The sequence below is a fragment of the Lynx rufus genome, unplaced genomic scaffold, assembly GCF_022079265.1.
Source record: "Lynx rufus isolate CCGP_SWC_20201006 ecotype Redwood Valley unplaced genomic scaffold, mLynRuf1.p SCAF_15, whole genome shotgun sequence".
NCBI classification, from domain to species: domain Eukaryota; kingdom Metazoa; phylum Chordata; class Mammalia; order Carnivora; family Felidae; genus Lynx; species Lynx rufus.
The window spans coordinates 56,961,157-56,977,780 of NW_025814829.1; the positions used below are offsets into that span (position 1 = coordinate 56,961,157).

A 16,624-nucleotide genomic window follows, 5' to 3' on the forward strand; every position below is an offset into this window, starting at 1 on the left:
TAAAGAGAAGGAAATATAACACAAATAGCAACTGTAACCTGATCTGTTTACTTACAATATTAAAAAAATATTCAAATAAAGCAAAAGAGAAAATCTTCACTTACCCCATTTAGGCTGCCCAAATCTTTCACCAAATGTTCATCTGTAGAAGTGTCATAATTGATTACAGCATGTTGCTTATCCACACTACGGGACTGAAAGGAAGTTTTCTGAGTTAGTAAATACAAGAAAATACTAGAATAACAAACACAAAGTTTTTTGGCTAGATACTTCATATTAATAGGATAACAGATAAGTATCAGGAAATATCAAAGTAAAAGTGGATTAAATGAGATTTAAACTGTGTTACTACTATATAACACAAATTTGGCATCACTCCCCAAAGAAGAAAGCTGCCAAAATTTGAAGATGTTCTTCGGATGTCCATGCACATGTGCTCACGCTCCAGAGCTTAGCGAGTTGTCTGTAGATAGAAGCACCTGAAAGATGAACTGTATAAAGGCCTGTGGAAACTTTTATTGAAAGAAATATCAATCCAGTCACAGGAAGAAACACTCTGAGAACCACAATGAATCTGAACTCAGTAACACTGAGGGCTACTCTGTGAACCTTGGTATACAAAAAGCAAAAGAAGTATCCCACATGGGAAGAGACAGGACTTCCAGTTCCCAGTCCAACATGTTAAGAGCCTGGAGTCATCAGTCCCTCCTTACAAGAGAAAAGATGCACAAACTGAAAATCAAAAATAGTCTTTATTTTATCAGAGAATTGAGGTCATATGGCCAACTGCCACCCTGACAACTAGAGAGAGAGGTGAAATCAGAGAATCACAGCTTCCTGAACACAGAAACCATGGCTGTAGCCGGCAGGGCAAGAAAACTTAAGGGTAAGATGTGTAATTGCTAGAGATGTGAATGCTAACTAGCTTGCAGACAAAAGCTCCCAGGGACACAGCAATGGGGGCCATCACTGCCATGGGTTCATGAGCTTTACCCTGGGAGCCCCACAAGGGTGTCAGGGTGAAGACTGGAGAAACTCTTCTTGTGTTCCCCTCAGTATGAGAGTGAAATACACCCAGAGCATTCTGTCACCAAGCGCCTGTCCTCCAGGAAGACTACTTTACCAGTGCTCAACCAACGTGGCTTTTACCAGTGCCTAACTGACATGGGAGAACAGGAATCCCGAACTCCAGTCTCCTCTAGCCTTCCTGTCTCACCTCAGGAAGAGGTGAGATGCACTTGTGGAGGTCATGACCTCACTGAAAGACTGAAAACTAATCATAGCATTATGGAATGCTTCCTTTCCCTCCAAATGCTACCATCACATCCACAGGGGTTTACACATGCACACAGTAAGAGATTACAATGGAAAAAATGGCTAAGTTCAGATTATTGAGCAAAAAGGGTCTCTAAGGACACTCAAAAAACCACAGGAGAGACAGAAACAAGGACACCAGAGGAAACGTTAACTTCTGATACTTTCAGCTACAGCCAATAGCAACCACGGCCTAACTCCCAGCCACACCCACAAAATGAGGAGAGGGTCAGCAGCTAATAAAATAACAATACAGACGTAAACCCTAGTTGAAATTGTCCTATCCAAAAAAGTATCACCAAAATTAAAAGTCCTTGCCTCAATTAGCTTAAATCCCATATTGAAAAAGTTTTGGTTTTCCTTCTAAGTACGTTAGAAAGAAACAGTATGTGACCTAAAATAATCTTCCAACAAAACCTAAACATTCATCACACGTACATTTTCATTCTTAAAAGTTTTAAAAGTTGGGTTTTGGTTTGGTTTTCTCTGAAACCTCAGTTTCTCTAGGACAAACTGCAAACCCCAGACTCAAGAGCGACTTTGGGCAGAGCAGTATTAATGCCACTTCTCTACAACTTACCTGAAAGCCAATTATTGTGTCAACTTATAACTGTAACCAATACAAAACATCTGCATTAATCTAAAAGTTACTTAAACTTTTAGTTTTTACTGTTGTGTTTTAAATCGTTGCTCTGTTTAATGAAGTCCTAAATTCAGTTATTAAGGTGACAAAAAGAAATGTGGCACCATTAGGAAAATAATTCCTCCTTATTGCGGATTTACCAAGTTGAATTAGTCTAACGATAAAAATCACATGCTGTAAGGCAACTGAGATTTCAGGTATATGTAGGCTCTTAATAAATATGAATGAAACATCCATCATAAATAATCTCTGTGAGGAAGAAAATAGTAGGAGCTCAAGTCTTAGCACGGTGTACTGAAAGTCATGGGGGGAAATTTAAATGAGAGCAGAGAAAAGAAAAATCATACAGGGAAGGGAAGTTACGGTTCGATATGGAAAACAAGCCAAATGGCTGCGCATGGAGCCAGGCAGTCGTCACAGCTTTGGAGGGAAGTGGTCAACACGGACCAGAGAGAAGGAGAACAAAATGGTTCAAGGGGGAGAGAATTAGGAGAGGCCACTTGACTAAGTCAACAACTTGCCAGAAACCTGGAAATCTTGAATCTGATACACATCTTGCCCTCAAAATGTTTATGGGGGTTGGTAAGTACAAGAATGCCTCCTACACAACGTAGAGCCAACTTAAGACATAAGAAAACAACAGAGTGCACTGAATTGAGACACCATTCCAACTTTGGAGTTGGGGGGTGAAGGAGTGAGGATGTTATGTGGGATCAGAAAAAGCAACTTAGGGGGCACCTGGGTGGCGCAGTCGGTTAAGGGTCCGCCTTCAGCCAGGTCACGATCTCGCGGTCCGTGAGTTCGAGCCCCGTGTCAGGCTCTGGGCGGATGGCTCAGAGCCTGGAGCCTGTTTCCCATTCTGTGTCTCCCTCTCTCTCTGCCCCTCCCCCATTCATGCTCTGTCTCTCTCTGTCCCAAAAATAAAAATAAAAACGTTGAGGAGCAGTCGGTTAAGCATCCGACTTCAGCCAGGTCACGATCTCACGGTCCGGGAGTTCGAGCCCCGCATCGGGCTCTGGGCTGATGGCTCAGAGCCTGGAGCCTGCTTCCGAGTCTGCGTCTCCCTCTCTCTCTGCCCCTCCCCCGTTCATGCTCTGTCTCTCTCTGTCCCAAAAATAAATAAACGTTGAAAAAAAAAAAAAAGAAAAAGCAACTCAGTAAATAGGGTAGTAACTTTTTGAGAAGATTGGTCTTACAAACTTAAGGCTAGAGTTATCATAAAACAGAACAAGTCATTCCCATTTGTGTAACTCTTTAAAAAGTAACAGCCAAGGAAAGAAAGCAAAACAAAACATTCCTGTTTTTGGTTACCCACTGTCTTCAAGGTGCCAGTGTGTTTCAGTACCCATCAAAGAAATTCAGCAAATAGCCAAGATTATAGAGAATACATCTAAGTGAGTGGTCAAGAAAAACTGAAGGAATAAGAAAGGTTTGCTTTTTACATCTAACCACTTAAGTATTAATTAACCCATTTTCATTTCCAGATAATCATATTCTCATTTTCTCTAGATTAAACTAGCCAGGAGAAGGTGTGTTACAACTTAATTTTCACAACCCATTTGGCTATCTCAATGAAAATCCAATAGTATCTCAGAAGCATATAATTTAAATCCTAACAAAGACTGTAACTTCATCGAGTTTCTGATTCTAACGGGAAAGTCTTAGCTGATCAGGCATAAACTGCAAAGATTGTCAATTTTTACCAGTTCTGTTATTCTTGTCACTTTAAGCCTCCAATAAGAATGCAAGCCTCCTTATCACAAGCAAACAAATTTTTTCTGCAGCTTTGTAGGGGAACCGATATTAATTACACTTACTACGGTGATCGCTTCTCACTGTATACATATGATTATTGCAGTTCACTTGAAACTAATAATGTTGTAACTCAATTAAACCTCAGTAAAAAAAAACAAAAATCAAGACCCTCTAGTCACTATCTCCTTATAGGTAATATCCAGAAGAGTGTGCCTCCTTCCTCTTGATTTTCACTGTCTAGAAAGACTCTCTTCCCAAGGCTTTGCATTGGTGCTGAGAATCCGCCTTACTGGAAACTCTTCATTCTCAAGCTCTCACAGATATTTACCTCCTACTTCCTTCCTTTAACTGAAATCTGGTTTTCCCCCTGAGAACACTATTTCTACAGCATTCCTTTAAAGTGGATGCTGTCCTCCCAAATCCACCATTCTGCTGAATTCAGAAACACAGAATGAATTCACACAGTTTACACTGTGGCTTTTGGCCATTACTTTCCCCCTGAAGTGGAAAAGCCCTTTCCTTTTTTGAAGTTCTTGTTATGCACCTATAAACATAAATACAAGTATATATACATACTATATATTTCCATACACACACACACACACACACACACCCTTCCTAGGTTGCTGCAATCATCTGTGGTCACTCTTTGTTTTGAGTAAACTGTACCCCCAAAGTGGGGCTTGAGCTCTATGACCCCAAGGTCAAGAGTCACATGCAGCCCTCATTCTCACTTTCTGACTGAAGTTTGGGAGTTATGGTTCAGTCTTTCTTTTTGTACAAACTCCTACTTCATCATGATTGATTTTCAACATCTATGTAGACAACCCATATAAAAATCTGGCCTTCTTGACTTCCACAACCAACCTCCATACCCTATCCTGGCATATTGCTCCCATTGCTTAGACCTTCTACAAAACTGATTCTACCTCTGGAATCTAAACTGCAGTATTTTTCTCTAGGACTACATTCCTCTATTCTTCCAGTTTCCTCACTTATTTACAATAATTGACGAGTATGCTACCTCAGTTCTCTGACTGCAGCAGGACATCTAATACTCCGACCCTTCCTTTTCTCCCACGCAACCACCCGTCACCCCGACTTTACCTCCTTCTCTGTAATCCAGCTCCCCCTGGCTTCTGCTACTTCTTCATGCTCAAAACTCTACTAAACCTCTACCTTCTGCCCAGACTACTCCGGCTCTGCTTCACATATTTATTTCCTGCTTTCTACTGAATATCTCAATCTGGATGTCCCTTCAAACCTCAAACTCATGATCTTGTTCCCCAAAAATGCATCTTCTGTACCTCTATTATATTCATTTCTATGCCAAAAACAATAGATCTGAAACTCTTTTTCTCCCCGTCCCTCATTATATAACTAGGAAGTACATCCTAACTTCCCGCTAGCACTCTGTTGCCTTTTCATTTCAAAGAATTCTCTCTTCTCTTGAACTTTGCCTCACTTTCTAGATTATTGTCACCTCCTAAGTGCTTCCACCGATTCCAAGCTCCAATTCCTTAGCAGTAATGAATGTAGAGTGATAGTTTAAAGAGCAGGTGCTGGAGTCCAAAAGAACAGGTCACGACATCTGGCAGCTGTGTGACCTTGGTAAAATGACTAATCTTTGTTGAGTCAACTATAAAGAAGATAGACTAATCTCACAGGTTTGTTTGTAAGGTTTCAAAGACATAACAGGGAGGCATTTAAAAAGGCAGTATTTCCCTGTGCAAAACCTCCTAAGTGTACTTGCTGCTTAAGGTGAAACATATAAGCTTTAATTCAGCACATGCCCTCCAAGGTCTGGTCTCTTTTAACTTCCAAATGTTTGCCTTCATATTCTATACGTAAATTATAAGGAACTATTTTAATTACCTAAACAGACACTGAACGTCATGCTGTCTTTAATACCATGGACTCCATCATACTCTAAACCTTCCAGAAAGCATTTATTCATCTTTTAAGATTCAGCTCAAGCCATTTCCTCCATGAGTTCTTTCCACACTTCTCATCTTATGTCCTTGCAGGTAGGGACTGATTAATCTGTCTTTTGTGCATCCCACATCAACATTCTATGTCGTAACGTCTATATTTGTTTACATGCACATCTCCTTCTACTAGACAATAAGCCCTCAAGGACAGGGAGACCCAGCCTGGGATATGCATTGATCCCTTGGAAGCCAGCATAGGGCCTAGTGCATTGTAGATGCTCAGGAAAGGTTTATTAGAAAGAAAATACATGCTGTTTAGCCAATCTCACTTCATAAAGAATGAAGGTAGAAAAATTTTCTTAGAGATTAAAATATCAAAAGTACTGAACTTACAAAGATCAGACCAAATTTTAAGAAACCTACAAACTGGGTAGCTTTAAACAACAGAACAAAAGCAGTCACAACAAAATTCTGGCCCCCAGACAAGATAATTATAAAACCAGGAAATTTTGGAAAATAAGAGTATAAAAATGAAGTAATAATATGGTTTCATTTGTTTAAGAAATATTTCCTTTTCTGCAAAAACAAAACAAAAAAAAAACAAACAACAAAAAGCCTGTTATCAAATCAACTAAAAACACAAAAACACAATTCCAGGCCAGGCACAATGAAAAGCAAATCTCTACCTAAAAGCTAACATGAAGTGGCACCAATGACCACCTAATATGTGTCACATATGCTTTGGACATGAAATGGTTACTTTTTAACATTATTATTACTTCTTGTATTATTTATTTTTCCTATTAAAACATTTAAGAAAAACACAGACATACAGGGACACACAGACTAAAAAAACCTGAAGAGAAAAAGAAAGATGGCCATGGTGTGTCATCACTGTTTTAAAGTATTTTTTAAAGACACTGTGGCTGTATCAGACAAAGGGCTAGTATCCAAAATCTATGAAGAACTCACCAAACTCCGCACCCAAAAAACAAATAATCCAGTGAACAAATGGGCAGAAGACATGACTAGACACTTCTCTAAAGAAGACATCTGGATGGCCAACAGGCACATGAAAAGATGCTCAACGTCACTCCTCATCAGAGAAATACAAATCAAAACCACACTCAGATATCACCTCACGCCAGTCAGAGTGGCTAAAATGAACAAATCAGGAGACTATAGATGCTGGCGAGGATGTGGAGAAAGGGGAACCCTCTTGCACTGTTGGTGGGAATGCAAACTGGTGCAGCCGCTCTGGAAAACAGTGTGGAGGTTCCTCAAAAAATTAAAAATAGACCTACCCTATGACCCAGCAATAGCACTGCTAGGAATTTACCCAAGGGATACAGGAGTGCTGATGCATAGGGGCAACTTGTACCCCAATGTTTACAGCAGCACTCTCAACAATAGCCAAATTATGGAAAGAGCCTAAATGTCCATCAACTGACGAATGGATAAAGAAATTGTGGTTTATATACACAATGGAGTACTATGTGGCAATGAGAAAGAATGAAATATGGCCCTTTGTAGCAATGTGGATGGAAGTGGAGAGTGTTATGCTAAGTGAAATAAGTCATACAGAGAAAGACAGATACCGTATGTTTTCACTCTTAGGTGGATCCTGAGAAACTTAACAGAAGACCATGGGGGAGGGGAAGGGGAAAAAAAAAAGTTACAGAGAGGGAAGGAGGCAAACCATAAGAGACTCTTAAAAACTGAGAACAAACTGAGGGCTGATGGGGGGTGGGGGAGAGGGGAAAGTGGGTGATGGGCATTGAGGAGGGCACCTGTTGGTATGAGCACTGGGTGTTGTATGGAAACCAATTTGACAATAAATTTCATATTAAAAAAATCACATTTTATTTTTATGCTTCTTTCTCTGAAGCAGTCCCTTTTAATTATGCGACAGTAAATTTCATATCCAACAATCAAATACAGTTTTGCTGTTTCATCAAAAAAAAAAAAAAAAGCACCGTGGCTGAAAGACTTTTTAAAAACCCAACTGCATTTTTACAATCAGAATAATAAATAGTGATTTATCCTTTGCTATGTGCTCCAAAAGACATATTTTGAAAATATGTTACCTATGATCTTTAAAACATACCATTACCCTCCTGGAAACTGTTCTTACACCAGCGTGAAAGTTAAAACATTAAAATAGTAAGTCAAATATAATTTTGCTATTTCAGTTAGTATGATGGTATTTCTCAAAACAGAGCAAAATTCAATTATTTGGTGCAATTAAAAATTTTATGAAGATAGGGGCACCTGGGTGGCTCAGTTGGTTAATGAGCTCAGAGTTCGTGAATCCGAGCCCAGCGTCAAGATCTGTGCTGACAGCTCAGAGCCTGGAGCCTGCTTCAGATTCTGTGTCTCCCCCTCTCTCTGCCCCTCCCCGCTCACACTCTCTCTCAAAAATAAACATTAAAAGAAAAATTAAAAAATTTTTATGACGGTAAAATTAGAATTTAGGTAACAAACTTTTTAAAATGCAACTTTATTTGTACTTAGAAGTATACCATATGTTGCAAGAAGTGTTTGAACATGTTTACTAGAAGAATTAAGCTATCAAGTCCTTTTTAGGTTACACACACACACACACACACACACACACACACACACACACACACACACGCAGTAGCTGCTAAGTGGTGGAAGAGAAAGGTCATTTGATTTTTGAGCCAAAACGATAAAGGTTCTAACACCAGCTTCCATGACTTAATGGTTGTATGATACTGGCCCAGTGACCAAGTCTTTCCAAATCTTGATTTTACCATCTGTAAAAATGGGGATGACTGTATCTTTTAGAAAACTGTTGAGAGCAACATCTAAAATCACATAAATGAACAATGAGAAATAGAAAGTACTATTTAAATAGAACGTACTGTTAATAGTGATATTCATGTGTTGCTGCAAAGTATAATTTTTATCTAATAAATTATACTTTATGGCTTTTCATCCATGGCTGTGCAAGATTCATCTTGCATAATATGTCTTACGAAACAGCACAATCATCTGTCTACAGCCAGAGACAGGCACAGCAAGTCTGCATAATTTGCTGGAAGCTTCCAAGCTAAGTGAGAAAACTCATCCAGAATCTTTTGTGTAATTACCTACTCTTCAGTATCCAGGCACATTTTCTTCTGGATGATCACATTCTTTAGAGTACATTTTTTGGAATGAGATGAAGTAACAAAAAATAGAAAACTCAAAAAACTTTATTTTTTGTCATAAAATAACAAAAAAAAGTTAATTATAATCAAACAGATCATTTAACCTTATAGATCATTTATTTCTCTTCTGCACTGGGTTGAAGCCATATTATCATCAAAGTATTTTCTTTTAATGCCAGCAAATCTAGTTGTAGTTGAAATCTTTACATGTAAGAAATTACTTAAAATTATTCAGAGGCAGAGATTCTAAAATCTAACAAGTGATTTCCTGTACATTAAAAATGGAGGGCTTAAAACCATAAATGGAGACTTAGGTCGACCAAATTTTTAAAGAACTCTTATTTATTCATTAAAAAGCAATCAAATATTAGCTATTTGCACTACTAACAATTTTAATTACCACACTGACTGACCTAACCAATGCAGAACCATTTAAGCTATGTCAGGCCTTTAAAAGGAAAACATAATTTCATCAATTCTACAGCACTAATCTTTTAAAACAAATATATTTTGCATGTATAAATGCAAAATTCTTCACTTTTCTACCACTATAGTCCATTTTTCAGAAATTACATAAAAAAAAGAAATTACATAAAAAAAAAGAAATTACATAAAAGATTTTAAGTATCATTTTACTCCTATACTAGGAAAGATTAAATTAACATTAAATCAGTTAAAAACTAAATACAATTTGCAAATATGTGTTCTTACTTCCACGTATGTCTTTCAGTGCTAGGAAGAGGACTATTAATATGTAGCATTTATTCAGACTAGCAAATGACCAGCATGCCAATCTCTTCCTGGATCTCTTTCATAGAATACACAGAGTCGAGAACAGTGCTAAAACCAGTGTGCTACTATCAGATAAAGGGCAGAAGTTATCTTTAGGGGTGGAGACTGAGGAACGGTTCAAAACTGTTTCTTTGCCCTGCCTGATCATGGAGTTCTCTCATCTCTTTTACATTCTATTTAAAAAATAAAGCATAAACAAAAACAGTCATAAATAGGATAGATGCCCATAACACATTTATAAATTTAAATAAAAATGTTCTTTAAATTTTTGACTTTATAATACTGTGATATTGGTTCTACTCATTAAAATAATACTGATTTTTGTTTTAAATTTCTGTTATAAAGGCAATATGAATCAAATGTATCAATTCAAAGATATTTTAAAATTCTATTGCCATCGATTTCCTTTTTTCATTATGGTGAGATATATATACATATATATAAATTTATATATATATATATATATATATATATAAGCATAATGTTTGCCATCTTAACCATTTGTAAGTGTACAATTCAGTGGCATTAATTAAATTCACAATGTTATGCACCACTATCTATTTCCAAAAAATTTTTATCACCTCAAACAGAAACTCTGTAACTCCTAAAAAATAACTCCCTAATCTTCTTTCCCCCAGCCACTGGTAGCTTCTAACTCATCCTATGTCTGTAAATTTGCCTATTCTAGCTATTTTCAAAGAAATGATCATGTAGTGTTTGTCCTTTGTGTCTGGCTTATTTCACTTAGCATAAGATTTTCAAGGTTCATTTATGTTACAGCATATATGAGAACTTCATTCCTTGTTACAGATGAATAATCCAGTGGATGTATACACTGCATTTCACCCATTCATTTGTGCCTGGACACGTGGGTTGTTTTCACCTTTTCGCTACTGTGAATAATGTGCGTATAATTCATACAAGTATCTGTTTGAAACCTTGCTTTAAAAAAAAAGAAAAAGTTTATTTCTAGAGAGCGCACGCTTGCATGAGAGAAGGAGGGGCAGAGACCGTGGGAGAGAGAGAATCCCAAGCAGGTGCCACATTCAGCATGGAGCCTGAACATTGGGCTCGATCTCAGGACCCATAAGGTCATGACCTGAGCTGAAATCAAGAGTTGGACACTTAACCAACTGAGCCACCCAGGAGCCCAGAGACCTTGCTTTCAATTACTGTGGGTATATATATAAAAGTGGAACTGCTGGTCACATGGAAATTTTATGTTCAGCTTTTTGAGGAAGCACTATTTTCTGCAGCACTGACACCATTTTACATTCCCACCAGCGACATATAAGAATTTCAATTTCTCTGCATCTTCACCAACATTTTCCTTTTTTTTTTTTTTAAGTTAATTTATTTATTTTGAGAAGGAGACGGAGAGAGACAGACAGACGGTGGGGGGAAGGGCAAAGAGAGAGGGGGGGAAAGAGAATCTTATGCAAGATCCACGCCCAGCTCAGAGCTGATGCAGGGCTTGAACCCACAAACCGTGAGATCATGACCTGAACTGAAATCAAGAGCTGGACGCTCAACAGACTGAGCCACCCGAGGTGCCCATTTTCCTGTTGTAACAAAATTATAGCCACCTTAACAGATGTGAAGTGGTAACTCACTGAAGTTTTGATCTGCATTTCTTAATGATGAACGATGTCGAGCATCTTCTTTTCACGTGTTCATTGAGCATTATTGTATCTTCTTCTAAGAAATGACCAGTAAAGTCTTTCGCTCATTTTTTAAGTTGGCTGCTGTCTTTCTGTTGTTGAGTTGTAAGAATTCTTCATGTACTCTGGATATTAAATCTTTATAAGATACATAGTTTTGCAGATATTTTCTCCCATTCTGCCAGTTGTCTTTTCACTCTCTTGGCAATATCCTTATATACACAAGTTTTTAATTTTAATGAAGTCTAATTTACCTTTTTCTTTTGTTGCTGGTGCTATGGTGTCATACCTAAGATTCCACCGCCATATTCAAGGTCATGATGACGTATCCCTATGTTTTCTTCTATGAGTTTCATGGCTTTATCTCTTATATTTTGGTCATTGATCCATTTTGAGTTAATTTTTACATGTGGTATGCAGCAAGGGTCCAACTTCATTCTTTTGTATCTGGAAATCCAGCTGTCCCAAGCTTCCTCTGCCATAGTCATTCTTAGCTCCACTGAATAAACTTAACAGCCTTCTAAAAACTCAATTGCCATTGTAATGGTGTCCTAGGAGTACCATAACAAACTAGGTGCCTAGGTGGCTTAAAACAACACAAGTTAATTCTCTCATAGCCTGAACTCTAAAAGTCTAAAATCAGGGGTGCCTGGGTGGTTCAGCTGGTTAAGCATCCGACCTTGGCTCAGGTCATGATCTCATGGTTTGTGAGATCGAGCCCTGCATTGAGCTCTCTGCTGTCAGCACAGAGCCTGCTTCAGATCCTCTGTCCCCCTCTCTGCCCCTTCCCCGCTTGCTCGCTCTCTCATCTCAAAAATAAACATTTAAAAAATTAAAAATAAGTAAACAAATAAAAGTCTAAAGTCAAGGTGTTGGTAGGACCATACTTCTTCCAACACTTCTAGGGAAGGATCTTATTTTTCCTTGCCTCTTCCAGCTTCTGGTAGACTCAGGTGTTCCTTGGATTCTGGTAGCATAACTCTAATCTCTGTTTCTATCTTTACATAGCTATTTCCCTTTTGTGTCTGTCTTTTCCTTCCCTTATAAGGATACGAGGTCATACTGGATTAGAGTCTACCCTAATGACTTTATCTTAACTTGGTTATATCCCCAAAGACTCTATTTCCAAATAAGGTCACATTCATAGGTATGGAAGTTTAGGACTTTAATATACCTTTTTGAGGGGACACAACTCAAACCACAACAGTTACAGATATATAGGGGTTTATTTCTGGACTCTCTATTCTATTCCACTTGTCTATATGTCTACCTTTATAAAAGCCAGCAACGCTAGCTTTATAATAAGTTTTGAAATCTTCTTCAAGATTTTACCGTTTTACCACCTTTTTTTTTTGTTTTGTCAGACTTTGCTAAACTTAGCCAAACTCTTCAGAAACAAAACATCTTTTATCATCAGTCTTTATAATGGGCCACACTTCCCTGCTTCTTTACAAGACTGGTGATTTTTTATTGCATGCCAGACACCATAGATTTTGCCTTTTGAGGGTGTTAAATATTTCTGTGTTCCTATACATATTCTTGAACTTTGTTATGGGACACAGTTAAATTACTTGAAAAGAGTGTGACCCTTTTGGGTACTGTTTTTAAGATTTAGATGAGGCTAGAACTCAGTCTATGGTAAACGACTCCCCACTACTGAGGGGGTAGAGATCAATGCCCTGTGTGTGACTCAGAAGGTTTTCCAGTCTGGCTGTTAAGACAGGCACCATTCCTGACCCTATTAGTGTCCCACACTGTTAACTCTAATCCTTTTGAGTGTTTTTTCCCCACTGCCTTTGGTTAGTTTCCTCACTTGTATGTGATCAGTACTCAACCTCATACTCAGGGATTACCTCTGCAAAGTTCCTTCTCTGTGTAACTCTTTCCACTCTGATACTGTGTCCTGTGAACTGGAACCCACCTTGGTCTCCTTGGACTCACAGCTTTCTCTGCCCACCTCACTTACTGTCAGACAACTTCCATTTGTTATACATAGTCCAGGAAGACTATGACCTTGTCAGTCACGTCTCTTCATATTCCTTATCTCAATGTAGGAAGCTCCGGAACAACCATTCCCACATTTCTTGGCTGGTTGATAGAGATGCCACATAGAAGGCACCACTTCCAATCTCTGATAAATGAGCTCCCCCTATTTGAACCTAAGATATGGCCCAGTTCCAGGAGGCCTTTATCCAAACAGAATCATCACTGCCTTTTTCTCAGTTGCCACTCTCAACACTCCATCTCACTGAGAAGCAGATCTCTGTATTCTATTTCTCGCAGTGAATTTGTTTGAGGTGTCATTATATATGCAACTTACTCATATGCTATACTTACATACTGCATTTATATACCAAACTAACATAGCTGTATGGTGGCTTTACTTTTATTGCTTCAAACTATAAAGTAAGTTCCCTAATTTTAAAATAAACATGTTTACAAACACATGCAAGTTTGATTTTTCTACGGAAAATGCAGGGTTTCTCCATCTCAGCACTGCAGACATTCAGGGCCACATACTTCCTTGCAGTGTGTGTTGGGGTGGGGGGAGTAGGGAAAGTATGATGTACATTGTAGGATGCTTAGCAGCACACTTGGCTTCTTGGTCTCTACCTACTAAATGTCAATAGCAACCACCTCCAACCTCACATCACTTGTAACAATCAAAATGTCTCTAGATATTGTCAAACGTCCTTTGGGCAGGGGAAGACAGGATTGCCCCAGTTAAGAACCAATGGGCTAACAGAATAAACATTTCTATTCTAAGTATTTGCTTAAGGCTTTTAACAAAAAAAAAAAAAAAAAAAAAAAAAAAAAAGGAGGAAGAATAAGGGGATAAGACTTTATTCAAAAGTACCAGGACTTATTGGGGCGCCTGGGTGGCTCAGTCGGTTAAGCGTCCGACTTCAGCTCAGGTCATAATCTTGCAATTTGTGGGTTTGAGCCCTGTGTCGGGCTCTGTGCTGACAGTTCAGCCTGCTTCAGATTCTGTGTCTCCCTCTCTCTGCCCCTCCCCTACTTGTGCTCTGTCTCTCTCTGTCTCTCAAAAATAAATAAATTGTTAAAAAAAAAAAAAAAAAAGTACCGGGACTTATTAAAATAACCAAATTCTCAAAACTCTGGAGATCAATTCTTTTGCTAATTACTTTACTCAAAGATATCTTCAAAGTATGTTTTAAAAGTAACTCCTTTATACATAATGCAGTAAATACCAACAATCTTTAATTATGCTCAAACTACTGAAAGGTATCTCAATGAACATCTCTAAAAGAAACAGAGAAACTACTTTCAGTGTTGTTGAAACATCTGTGATTAAAATTCAGTTTTACTTCATGCTATGCTAATTTTATGAATTATTTACAAGTCTTATTTTTGAAGTATATAATGTGAAACTTCTTACTTAAGAATAAACTCTACTCTGAGCTCTCACTTTTGAAAATACATTCCCCAAGACTTACAACTTATTTTTAGAGGATTCAAGAGGGAAAAAATGAATTAAACTGATAGGTGGAGCTAAAAGAGGAAGGGTCAGAAAGTTCAAATCCATGTAGTGTTGTTCTCCAATGGAACAGAAAAACATTTTATACCAGTCCCAGGTTCTGAGTGGACACATTTTATACACAGTCCCAGGTTCTGAGTGGACACATTTTATACCAGTCCCAGGTTCTGAGTGGACACATTTTACACCAGTCCCGGGTTTTGAGTGGAGGCACAGAAGTTTGATGCAATTACCTGCAACATGAGCTCACAGTCATCTCTTCCAACAAAAATCATTTCTCGTGGCAGCCTGTGGCGAGTGCCTCCACTGCTCACCAAAAACCAGGATGTTAAGCTCATTTTCTGCTTAGCTTCTAAGTCTTCGGCAAAGCTACGTCATCCTGCAGAGATATTCAAGAAAAACATACATTCAGATATTTAGCTTTGGTATTGATTCACCAAACCCTTCAAGCAGGCCTAAGAATAGAACTTGGTTCTTCATCTGCTCCTACTGTAAGTAAACAGACCATCCAGAGGCCCTCAGACATGGCACATCTACCAAATTCTCGTTAGTAAAGTAAGTCCACAGACTCCGCGAAGAGTTCAATTAAGAAGACAGACAAAGGGTGCCTGGGTGGCTCAGTCGGTTGAGTGTCTGAGCTCAATCATGGGTTTGTGGGTTCGAGCGCTCCATTGGGCTCTCGGAGCCCAGCCCAGAGCCTGCTTCGGATTCTGTGTCTCCCTTGCTCTCTGCCCCTCCCCCACTCATGCATGCCTGCACGTGCGCACTTTGTCTCTCAAAATTAAACAAATATTAAAATAAATTTTTTTTTTTTTTAAATTTTTTTTTTTCAACGTTTATTTCTTTTTGGGACAGAGAGAGACAGAGCATGAACGGGGGAGGGGCAGAGAGAGGGAGACACAGAATCGGGAACAGGCTCCAGGCTCCGAGCCATCAGCCCAGAGCCTGACGCGGGGCTCGAACTCACGGACCGCGAGATCGTGACCTGGCTGAAGTCGGACGCTTAACCGACTGCGCCACCCAGGCGCCCCTAAAATAAATTTTTTTAAAAGACATTATGCAATTAAGTAGTCAAGTAATAAACATTTATCATACTCCTGAAAGGCTCTGAGCACAGCTTATAATAAAGGTCTAACCCTCAAGTAAATGATCACATTATTATCACGTTAACCTTAGTAAACACTAGGAGTATTATACACTTAAATGTCTAACTTATGACTTGAGAAAGAAAGACTAAGTTCATTTGGATACATCTGAGATCTAATTAAGAACAATAAAAACTAAAGAAATTGCTTCTTAGTCAACTAAGTGTAACCACCAAAAGAACTTTCAGAAAGATGCAATTTCAATTTCTCTCCTCACATGTACTTCACTTTCTTAGTACATTTTTCTACAGCACCAATTCTTAGGCTTTTGTTCTCCTAAAAAAAAAAAAAAAAAACCCAAAGAGCATTTTGTTTATGTGGATTATATATATTAATATTTACCATATAAAAACAATGAAAACTGAGCAACTAAGATTTATTAATTCATTTATAATAAACTAACATTTTAATGAAAAATCTTTTTCATTAAAAAAAATCTTTTTAATGTCTAGCATAATAGATTTTTGCATTTGCTCTGCATTCAATCTGTTGTCAGTACACTGTTGAACTTGAAATATTTAAAGGCCTGCCTTCATTCAGATAGTTAGAAAAGGGAAATGTAATTTAAGTCTTCTCAAATAACTGTAGTGTTATTTTGATACTAACGTCAAAACTTCAATAATGGTAGTTTCTTGAAATTTATTTGTAATATGAAATCTTAACACTTTTATAGTGTGTTATGTAAATACCCATCTTCAGCTCGGAAGG

The 16,624-nt window shown here is 38.2% G+C and overlaps 1 protein-coding gene across 9 annotated transcripts in view; it reads right to left on the reverse strand.

Annotated features, from left to right (window-relative positions):
- The window catches only part of CEP170 (centrosomal protein 170), a 125,742-nt gene that overhangs the window by 76,498 nt on the left and 32,620 nt on the right, over window positions 1–16,624 (reverse strand). For all 9 annotated transcript variants that reach the window (XM_047077090.1, XM_047077086.1, XM_047077087.1 and 6 more), the window contains exons 2-3: window positions 15,005–15,150; window positions 105–194 (exon numbers count right to left, since the gene is read on the reverse strand). In XM_047077090.1, the coding sequence (XP_046933046.1) occupies window positions 105–194; window positions 15,005–15,109 (195 nt within the window). In that variant the 5' untranslated portion in view covers window positions 15,110–15,150. The remainder of the gene's footprint in view (window positions 1–104; window positions 195–15,004; window positions 15,151–16,624) is intronic.